Genomic DNA, 11,458 nt, shown 5'->3' with positions numbered 1-11,458 from the left:
GTTAGAACCTGAGGGTTCACAGAGTTTGGGTGCACGGACCCATAGAGTTATAGCCTCGAGTGGCTAATATGTGTTTATGTGGTATTTTGGGGAACTCACTAAGCTTTGTGCTTACAATGTTAGTGTTGTTTGTTTCAGGTACTAGTGATGACCGTGGGAAGGCGTCGGCTTGATCTGTACACACGCAAGGGATTTTTATGTGATATGATCTTGGGATTTTGTATGATGTAAATTGAAGATTTAAACTTGATGTTTTATGAAAATTAAATGAAAAATGTTTTTATATTTTGCGAAAAAATATTTTACAATTCACGGTGTTACAATTTGATTGTAGTTTTTCTATTTTGATTATGTTTATTTCTATTATTTTTTTGTTGGGTTATCCTACACAATATATTTAAAAGACAATATTTAAAAGATAACATAATTTTGAACATTTGGTATATAATTATGATAGACTTATCATGATACCTTCTTCACATGAAAGTAATTTATCAATATTACTACGACAAGAATTACATATGACATTTATGAATATATATATATATATATATATATATATATATATATATATATATATATATATATATATATATATTATATGTGATTTGTTTAACATGTATATGCACCTATGTATGTTATAAATTTATAATTAAATATCTTTATGTTTAATAATTGAAGGGATTAAAATGATGCATCAAAACCAATTATTTAGACGAATATAATAATAATAATAATAATAATAATAATAATAATAATACATTTCCAAATACCACATTCATTTGAAACTCACACTACAACTCAAGAGTTTTCTAATTTATATATATTTATTAGTTACAACTCAAGAGTTTTTAACTTATGATTATTAATTAGTAATCACTAATAACTTTTTATTTTTCCTTTCTTTTATAAGGTTGTACAATTTTGCTCATTAAAAACATTAATAAATTTGAAGAGATTTATGATTTAAATATGAAGAGTTAATATAAATGTTATAATAGATGTTTTAGTATTTTTTTGTTATTAAAAGTTGTAGTGTTTATTTTTTCTATTTTTTATTATTCGTTGTATATATATCTTTTTTGATACAAATGTTATAATATGTTTTTCTATTTTTATGTTACTAAAAGTTGCAGTTCATATTTTTTTTCATACGTTTTGTTACCTGTTATATTATCATTTATTTGATATATAATTTACATAATTTTAAATGGTTTATAAAATTATCAAATAATTGTATATATCACAATGACTTAAAAATTAAACTATAATGTTTAATAAAACTAATATGTTAACTATATGTTTGCTTTACTACTAACATTTTGTTTCAAAGTAGAAATATTAAATAATAATTTGGTAAAAATTATTATTTTAACTATATAATTGTATTCCCGCTTAACGCACGGAGATTCGCCTAGTATACTTATAAAGGAAGCATTTTTCCTTTCACCACATTCATTTGAAACTCTCATTCATTTTTTTTCACCACATTCATTTGAAACTCCCATGACTTTTCAATTTCTTTCTAATAATCATTATAAGTTGGTTAATAAGGTTAAATAAATATAAAACCTAAAGTGTAATCATATAAAAACTAAGTTTTAATATTAAAAAAATATATTTTCTTATACTTATAAAGTTATGTTTTTAACTTTTAATACATTATACTTAATTTATTAGGTCTAATATGTTGTTGTATATAAACCATTATCATTTTAAAGCTACAACTTTTGAATGGTTTGTATAAAATATTTAAATTGTTAATTTAAATATATCCTTACATGATCAACTTAAATATAAATTTTAGTTGAACTTAAACAACCCAAAGAATATTTTGTAAATAGTTAAACGTGATAAATTGTAGTGTCTTTTTAATAATGATGATAAGTTGGTTAATAAGGTTAAATAAGTATCAAACCAAAAGTGTAAACTAAATTTCCATATTAAAATAATATTTTTACTTCTACATATAAAGTTATATCTTTAACTTTTAAAATATTATATTTAGTTTATTAGATTTAATATGTTGTTGTATGTAAACCATTATCAGTTTAAAGGTACAACTTATGAACAGTTTGAACAAAATACTTGAATTGTTGATTTAAATATAACATTACAGGGTCAATTTCAATATAAATTTTAGTTCCACTTAAAAAATCCAAATATTATTTTGTGAATAATTAAAAGTGATAAATTGTAGTGCTAAATGCAAAAACTAAATTATAATATTATTTTAACTAAAATATTTATTAAAGATATTTTTATAATCGTTAATAGTTTTCAAATAAGTAGCTTAAAATAACTTACAATAACAATAATTAAAAATAACTCTATATAAATGATTATATTGTTACCTTTAAAAAAAAATTTTTGATGTTTTAAATCATTACAATGATAGAAATTAAAACGTCAAGCAAATAAATTTTAAAAAATTAATTAACAATAACAACAACTATAAATAACATTAAACCACATATTATATTTAATTTTATTCATGAGTAACCCGCGAGTAGAGGTTATTCAAAAGATTGAGATTATGCAGTTTTAATAGATGTATGTATTATCATATATTTCAAAATAATCAATATATTATATCAACTTAGTATACGAATTATTATATCAAATTTAACAACATTATTGTTATACTTAAAAAAATATATATTTATAAAGATTTTAGCTATATAGATACTTCAGCGCAACGTGCGAGCATTCGCCTAGTATGTATATATAGGAGAGAGAGAGAGAGAGAGAGAGAGAGCTAAGTTCATTTGTTTTTTGTATATATTGTGTGGATATAGGGATCAATATGGACCAATCATTTCAAAAACTTAGATAAAAAAAAATTATAATCTTATCTTAATTAATTTTGGTAACTAATTAATTAAAATTATCAACCCCTTTAATTTAGACAAATTAATTTAATGATTTAAAACCCTAAACCACCACAGAAGATTTTATCCTTCTTCTTCCTCACACAAGACAACCACTTTTTCCTCCTCCCACTCCACTTTTGGTCGCCATCTTCCTCGGCTCCGCCGCAACTTCTTCCTCCTCTTCGCCACTGCTTCCTCCACCTAATACTAGTGACACCCCCCTCGAAATCGTTTGATTAAAATCGATTAATCGACAATTGTTGTGCCGACAATCACAAGTTCGAAAATGTTGTTGCCTTTTTTGTATTGTCGCATAGAGCACGATATACATCCATGAGGTAGGTGATCATTATAACTTGATATAAATTATGTATCACCCTATTTTTTAATTTGTGTATCGGTAAAAGAAAAAAGTTACAACGATGATCATGATGCACCTTGTAAATATGATTTTTTTTCACCATAACCACCACCTATCTGTTACCATGTCTTCATCTTGTACTCCAAGTTAAAAACGTGTTGGTGATAGTGCTTAAAAGCAACCATATTTTTTTAATCGAGATTATAGTGGTGTGGATAATTGTTATAAATTTTATAAAGCAGTTAATTATCATTTCTTGATCTATGAACAATATAATCCTATTTGAGAACCTACAACACTTGAAATTGGCATTTCTCTGATTTGATTTTCCACTAGCAACATAAGACATGATTTTCAAGAAAAAAATCCAACACATTCTAGGAGAACAATTAATAGCATGTTGCAGTACAAGTTGCCACAAATTTCGTTCGTATTGAATTTTCATATTATGTATGCTTATTAAACCGTTTGATGAAAATAGGATTTTGATAGTCACATTTCGGTGCTGAAATTGATTTTGATTAATATATCACGGTGCTAAAATATGAAATGTTGTTATTGTTCATAGACTTTGTTTCTTATTAATACGATATCAAGAACATATGTTTTATCACTTTATATAATATTCATATTCATGCAGAAACATGAAATATTTTTCTTAATTTTCAATTATTATGCAAGAATGTACAAAACGATTTTTAGCAATAATATTCTTTCGACATTAGTTATTGTTTTTGTTAGATTTTGATGTTATTTTTTTTTCTTTTTAAGTTTTGAAGATGTTGCAATTGATGTGGAAAATAAAGAAAATATTGAGAACGAGAGTGTATTCTAGTAGAATGTATTCTTTTTGAATGTATAAAACAATTCTTAGCAATAATTCTTTCAGAATAGATTAGTGTTTTTGTTAGATTTTAGACTAAACTGCACAAATGGTCCCTGTGGTTTGCTTAAAATTGCCACTTTGGTCCAAAAAAGTTTTGACTAGCATCACAGGTCCAAAATTTTCATTTTGTTGCGAGTTTGGTCCAATTTGATTTAAAAATATTTAAAATGACAGATTTACCCTTGTTATTTTCTTTTTCTGTTTTTTTATTTATTTAAATATTTTTTTTGATTAAAAGAAAAAAAAAAGAATTTCTTTCTCTATCTTTCTCTCTCTCTCTCTCTCTCTCTCTCTTGTTTTTCTTTCACTCGTCGAGAAACCCAAAATAGAGGCCAGAGGCTGCTGCCTCCGATCAAGCTATCCAACCTCTCCCTCGTGTGTCGACTGGCGAACCCAAACACCCTCTGATCAGGGTCGATCTCCGCTGAAACAGTCTCGATCACAAGCAGCTATGTTTCTTTATTCACCGGAGAAGAAAGGTAGTCGAGCATCTTCCGCTTTGCCTCCTGTTTCGATTCCCAAACAGCTCCCTCGTCATTTCCTGCTTCATCCATCTAGGGTTCAAATTACCCTCTCTTTGCGGTGTGATTTTACCAGATATTGAAGCTTGCCCCGACAATTTTAATTTAGGTGTGATTAGGGATTGAAAACCCTCAATTGGAGCAACAATGATAGCATACCTGCAACTCGAAATTCAAATGACATGAGTAACGTACCTCTCCTCCTAAACCTAATATTATCGGCGACTTCAACCTCTCATTGTTATTCTTACGTAGTAGCAGCAGAAGCATAACAGAGGTGGTCGATAGTGGTGACTAAGATTAGCTCTACAGTGGCAGGAGGCTGCTCGACAGTCTATCGACTGCTTCCTTTTTGCTTATGTCGGTAATGATCGTCGAAGGGGAAGAGGGAAGAGGTAAGGCAGCAGGTTGGAGGGTTGCTTGGGGTTGTTGTGTCACCGGAAGGAGGGATAATGGGTTGTGAAATGGTGGTACACGATGGCAGAAGGTGGCAGTGGGGTGACGAGTGGTGGCTGCCACGTTTTCCTTTGTGTTTCTTGGAAGAAAATAGACGAGAAGAAGGATGGAAGGGAGTGAAGAAGGTCTAAGGTATGTTGGTGGAGTGGTTTTCGATCCGGTGAGGGAGGTATAAGGGTAGTGTATGGTGTTGGAAGAGAGAGAGAGAGAGAGAGAGAGAGAGAGAGAGAGAGATTTCATTTTTATTTTTTTATTTTGTTATAAAAAATTATAAAAATAAAATAGAAAATGAAAAAAAATTATTTTAATCAAAATAAATATTTAAATAATAAAAAACTGAAAAAGAAAAATATAAGGGCAAAATAGTCATTATGAAAAGGTTTATAGAAAACTGGACCAAACTCGCAATAAAATGAAAACTTTGGACCTATGGTGCTAGTCAAAACTTTTTTGGACCAAAGCGGCAATTTTGAGCAAACTACAGGGACCATTTGTACAGTTTTGTCTAGATTTTAATGTTTTTATTTTCTTTTTTTAACCATTCCTATTTTAATTTTTAAGAATAAATACAATTCTTAGCCATTATTAGTCGTATTTTTTTTTCTAGAATGAATGTAATTATTGTTTATAGTATTATTCTTTAAGAAATAATGTAATTAGTAGTTCTTAAAAAATAAAATTCATTTATTATAAAATATGTATTTTTTAGAAAATATTATTCTTTAATTTAATAATACATGTAAATCACTTTCTTTAAATAATTAAAATCATTGTCCACATTCATCGTTACATCCACAAAATATATATAGTCCACGTTATCTTCCGGATTTCTAACTATAAAATTTATATTATTCATAAAAAAATCATTTTTTATAAAAAAAAAAAAATGAGGTGTCATGACTACACATTTTATAAAAGCTTTTCCTTAAAAAAAAAACTTTTATAAATCAATACTTGTTACATATCTAGTGAATATGAAGATATTTGTATGTGATGGTTGGAAACGGTAACACTTACTATATTTATTATTGACATCTTTTTAATTGTCATCGTACAATGAGTGAGACGACAAACGGTAACACCTATTTTACTTTTGGTTGATTAGAAATATACCTTTGAATTTGATCGTTGATTTTGATAAAGTTAATGTATGAAACAATATCTTAATGTATGAAACAATTTCTTAAATAGTTGTTATATTGTATTTGTAGTGTAAAAGTATATCTTACCATATACATCTCTTTTTTTTTCCAGATATTGAAACCATCTAAAATCAATATTTGTTGATTGTTACAAATCTAGTGAATATAAAATAAATTTTCACCAATTCAAGCATTTTTAATATATGACAAACATTAACATAATGCACATAAAATGATTTGGTCACAAAACAGAATATATTCTATCTTAAGCCCCACGTGGGTAGAGAGGAAGCCGGTAACAATCGCGAAGTACAGGTATTGTAATCATAAGAATAATCATTCAACAAAAAGGAAGAACCATATGATACGTTTTGGCATAACCCGACAATAGATGCTAAAAGTTTTTCGATAGTTAATGTTGGTGATTTTAGTGTCACCACATATTTTATATAATTTAGAACTGACATGTGAGCTAAGAGGCGTATCACTTATACTTTATATTATATGTATGAAGAATGCAGAGTGTATGTATATATAAGATCGAATTATAAGCCGGTATGAAAGAAATACGGGGGTTAAGAGGACCGCGCCCCCTTGCAGGGTCGTAGGGGCAGCGCCCCTAATGGGGTCCAAGGGGCAGAGCCCCTGTCAGCGGTTCCGCTAAATCTTATCAGTTTTGGTAACAATTTATTATGTCATTAAAGTCTTGATTCTCCTAACTAATTTAGAAGACGAAAACCCTAATTTGTCTAGTATAAATACTACTTATTGATTGAGCCATGACACATACGCTTCTCAGCTCTTCTTCTTCTACACGAACAACTTTCTGGCGATTTGATTTGTATTTTTGTGTCTAAATACACAAGTGTTATTTTGCATTATCCTAATATGGATTTCTTGTAACCCAGACATAGGGTAAAACTTTCAATTTGGAAAGTTTACATAATCCAAGAGAAATCCAATTCTCCACCATCATCCTATTCAAATATCCTCCAACTCAAATATCCTCCGACAATGAAATCAACTATGATTAATCTAAAATGTTATTGAGAATCTGTGTTTTAGGAGTTCGAGAGGTAAAATTAAGATCTCTAATGTTCGAAATCTCTCAAATTGGGTAAGCTGACTATTTCTCTATCCCTCGACTAGTTGCAACATTTTCATACCTACAATGTTATTGTGTTGGGACAAGACTTGTATCACTTGGTTTTTATTTCTACATCAATAGAAAATCTTGCTAAGGTACTTTTTGTTGTCAAATCTTCTTTGTATTGGGGTTTTTATCTTGCAAATTTTGTTCAGTTGCCATTAATCACCTTTCCGTATTGATGTTGTAATAAATCCCAATCCTATCGTGGCTCTTGTGCTGTTTGTTAGGTCGAATGAGCATTAATTTACAAACGGAACTTAACTCTTTTTTATAACAAATACATCTAACTCACGTGGCCTCTAACCAATTATGGAATCCTAAGCAAACAAGGTCAACCGATAAAACAATAGCTACCACTTCAGCAACTCAATCACTCATCACGACAAACATAAACATAAACATGTCATAAATTGGTCTTATATAAACAGAATGTATATTCTATCTAAATCCCCACACAAATTACAATAGGGGGGAAGCCAATACCAATAACAATCCCAAGATCCAAGTATTGTATTTATAATCATAATCATAATCATTGAACAACAGGGAACACAACCAGATCATACACTTTGGCATAATCCATGATTAATTCCCGTAATACTTATACAGTAGTAGTTTTACTTTTACGGGGACCCAAACACCCGAGTAAACTACCATCACCAGGTTCATATGATGTCAAGAAATCAGGATCTTTTTCCACACACGAAGCGTATCTTTCAAGAATCCTCACTATTTCATTAAATCCCGGCCTTTTCTTTGGGTTGCCTGACCAACACCGCTTAATCAATTCACCAAACGCGCTTGGACATGACTCGGGCAACGGAGGTCGTGCATTCTGCATAACCAAAACAGAATCATACAAATCAATTAAATGCGCATGTTATTTGTATATAATAACATGTACATGAAAATCAAAGGGGTTTAGGTTAAAATCCTCCATCCATGATTTTAACCTAAACCGTAAATAAAAGCGTTTAGGTTGAAATCCACGATCCAGGATTTCAACATAAACACTAAATGAAAGCTTTTAGGTTGAATCTTTCATCCATGATTTCAACCTAAAATCAAAGGGTTTAGGTTGAAATTCTCCGACCAGGATTTCAACCTAAATGAGAATACCTTCTGACAGACAGCAAATGCAGCCTGTTCAGGAGTCATGTCATCGAAGGGTGTCAATGCGGTTATAAGCTCCCACAGAACAATTGCAAAACTGTAAACATCGATTTTCTTTGTGTGTTTTTTTTCTTTAATCATTTCCGGAGCCATCCAACGGTATGTCCCAGTGAACCCTTTTGCACTCCCACATTGGGATTCTAAACAAGAGATGCCAAAATCTGCTACTTTTACAGACATATCTTCATCGAGCAATAGATTTTCAGATTTGAGATCCCTATGGAGTATGCCTTGAGAATGAAGGTATTGCATACCACATGCAATATCAAGGGCTAACTTTAGAACTAGATTTGGAGGCACTGAATATGGTTCTTGTTGATGGAGATATGCCCTTAGTGAACCACCTGATAAGTACTCCGTGATTATGCAAAATACAGGAGGCTTCTTACAAGCTGCAATCAACTGCATCAAAAACAACAAATCATGTTTCTTATTAATTTAGCTTGGAGAGATGTAATAGTTAATATTATCATCATGTGTACTTTATTATATTATATATTTTAAGTTATGATACAAATAATTAAATATTCTTGTTATCTAAAAAGGAAGATTGTAATTCCTTTTAATATTGATTCATTTTTCTACATGCCATTTATGTCATTTTACATTTTATAGCTAGTTTTTACTAAATGTCATTTTTTTATTAGCTAGCAGCTAGCCTTTCATCTAGTAAAACAAAAAGGTAACAAGAAAATTTCATGTCAACTTTATATTGATGCAAGTGGAGAACAAGATATGGCTTAATAGCAACAAGAAAAACAAAAAGGAAAAAAAAGGAATGGAAAACAAAAGGAAGTACAATATATAGCTAAAGACTTTTGGACCATTAAAGTGTACTACTTTACAACAGTGTCTCTTTCATTCACACTTTTTACAGCCTAATTTTACCCATGGTAATAAATTTAAGAGGTTGTTGAAGGACTAAGACAACAATGATTATGCTTTTTGTTGGCCAAATTAAGATAATAATTAAACAAACCCAAATCAATGTCTTTGAATTTCTTAATCATGACAAAGAAGAAAAAGTTTTTTACTATTTTTTTTCACCCAAGTAAATACCAGTTGTCAATTGAATAATCTAAGATTTTTTCTTTATAAGCTTTAATATATAAGTCGGCAGGACAAAAGATTCTTAATTCAAGTCCTCCACCAACATGATCCTAAAAGTAACAACAGATTATATAAGTAAAATCTTTGATAAAAAAAAAAAGCTAGAGAAAAAGGTGATGTGGTCCATTTTCCTGATAATATTCCGTTTGAAAAGTTATGTTGCTTTCTATTACATTTTCAGAAAATACATGTATACCCAGAATTAGATTTCATCCTGCCATTTCAGGAACTCCACATGCTTGTACGGTGTAATCAACACCTAACATGTGAAGACTTGAAAGCTGTGGCCATGAAAATGAAAACTTTCGGTGCAACATGGCAGGTCCTTGGAAATCTAGCCTGTTATGGCTATGAATGTAGACATGCACCAACAATTACACCCGAATTGAAAGCTTCCATTTATTGCTACAAGTTATGAAAACAACGTTTCAGGCCATCGATCTCAAACTAGGCTTCACATGGTTGTTGTACGGTGTAGTTACCAAGCATGGAAGGGAAAACAGAATCTAAGAAATCTAAGTGCTAAAGTTAAAAGTTATGGTGGATTCTTCATTCTTTCTTATAGGATGAGAATCAATTAATTCATGACTATTATTTGCGACTTACAGTGATGATGTTGGGATGTTGAAGACGAAAAAGCAAGACGACCTCAGAAGTGAACTGTCTTTCCAACATAGAGGCCAAATCGCCATCTTCTTCAGGCTGACTAACAAGCTTAATAGCGACATCTTTCTGTTTATAAACCCCTCTGTAAACCCTACTGTGCCTCCCTGTAGCGAATTTATTACCGATGAAGAGTTGTGACATATCAGCACTCCATTCTAATCCTTCCTCTTCTTCTTCTTCCTCTTCTTCCCCTTTTGCTTTAATCTCACCTCCAGATGATACCAAATACTTCGACCACGACACTGCTCTCTTATACTCACCGAGAGAAAGCCTCCTCTCCAGCTTCCCATTGTTCGAAATTTGCTTAAACCAGTTTAATTTCTTCATAGATTCATCAATTTTTACCTCACACTTCGCAGTAACGAAAATACGTCGAAATAATCCAACTCACCGAAGCTTCAACTAACTACATTAAACAATTATTATCCAAAAGCGATTCGAGTTCGATACAAAAACAAAAACGAAAAAGTCCGACGACGTGAAAACGCTGTCGATCCAGAGATAGGTAAAAGTGAGAGGATTAGATATGCATAGATATCTGTGCAAAAAGGAAAATCTCAAAGCCAAACCAAATCTACTCCGTCTTTTTCCGCATAGTTGAAACTACGAAATCTACATGAAACGACGACGAACTACATCGAAAACCGTGAATGTGCATACACAGAATGAAATCTGAACAGATTTGCGTTCAGAGTGAGTTAGGGTTTACCAGAAGTCTGTGTGTTAGAGATGAGAGAAGAAGGTTGAAAGAAAGAAGATAGATTGTCGGCCGGCGGCGGATGCGGTGGTGGTGGAGGTGGTGGGTTTTCTCTTCCTAGAATATTCTCTCACTAGAAAAATGGGAGAAATACAGTTGAGGTGTGGAGTCTTTCACAGTCCTTGTAACAATCATAACGTGCGAAGATCCACTTCAGAGGAGACAAGAGGGGTATTGCCGTTGATCCTGACGTTTACCCCATTTTTTACTTTCCAACTATACCCCTCGCTATCACATTGGAAATTGATATATAAAATTATAAAAAATAAAATATTAATTTAAACATTTTCTACTTCTCTCAATATGACAAGTTTCATTGTTTGAACTTTGAACACGAGGGATACAGGAAAATAATTTAGATAA

The 11,458-nt window shown here is 30.9% G+C and overlaps 1 protein-coding gene across 1 annotated transcript; it reads right to left on the bottom strand.

Moving 5' to 3' along the window:
- Positions 1–7,774: 7,774 nt before the first annotated feature.
- Positions 7,775–11,224, bottom strand: LOC111891669 (serine/threonine/tyrosine-protein kinase HT1). The gene is made up of 3 exons (XM_023887727.3): positions 10,279–11,224; positions 8,509–8,964; positions 7,775–8,224 (listed from the first exon to the last, which is right to left on the bottom strand). The coding sequence occupies exons 1-3, from the start codon at positions 10,663–10,665 to the stop codon at positions 7,991–7,993; spliced, it is 1,077 nt and encodes a 358-aa protein (XP_023743495.1). The 5' UTR covers positions 10,666–11,224; the 3' UTR covers positions 7,775–7,990.
- Between the last annotated feature and the right edge of the window lie 234 nt (positions 11,225–11,458).

The sequence above is a fragment of the Lactuca sativa genome, chromosome 4, assembly GCF_002870075.4.
Source record: "Lactuca sativa cultivar Salinas chromosome 4, Lsat_Salinas_v11, whole genome shotgun sequence".
NCBI classification, from domain to species: Eukaryota; Viridiplantae; Streptophyta; class Magnoliopsida; order Asterales; family Asteraceae; genus Lactuca; species Lactuca sativa.
The sequence above is the reverse complement of the archived record's forward strand: the minus strand, read 5'-3'. Positions and strand labels throughout refer to the sequence as shown.

Coding starts and splice junctions, on each gene's coding strand:
- LOC111891669 (XM_023887727.3), bottom strand. CDS start 10,665: ATGAAGAAATTAAACTGGTTTAAGCAAATTTCGAACAATGGGAAGCTG. Junction 8,965..10,278: donor AACATCCCAACATCATCACT/GTAAGTCGCAAA, acceptor TTTTTGATGCAG/TTGATTGCAGCTTGTAAGAA. Junction 8,225..8,508: donor CATTTGCTGTCTGTCAGAAG/GTATTCTCATTT, acceptor TTGGTTATGCAG/AATGCACGACCTCCGTTGCC.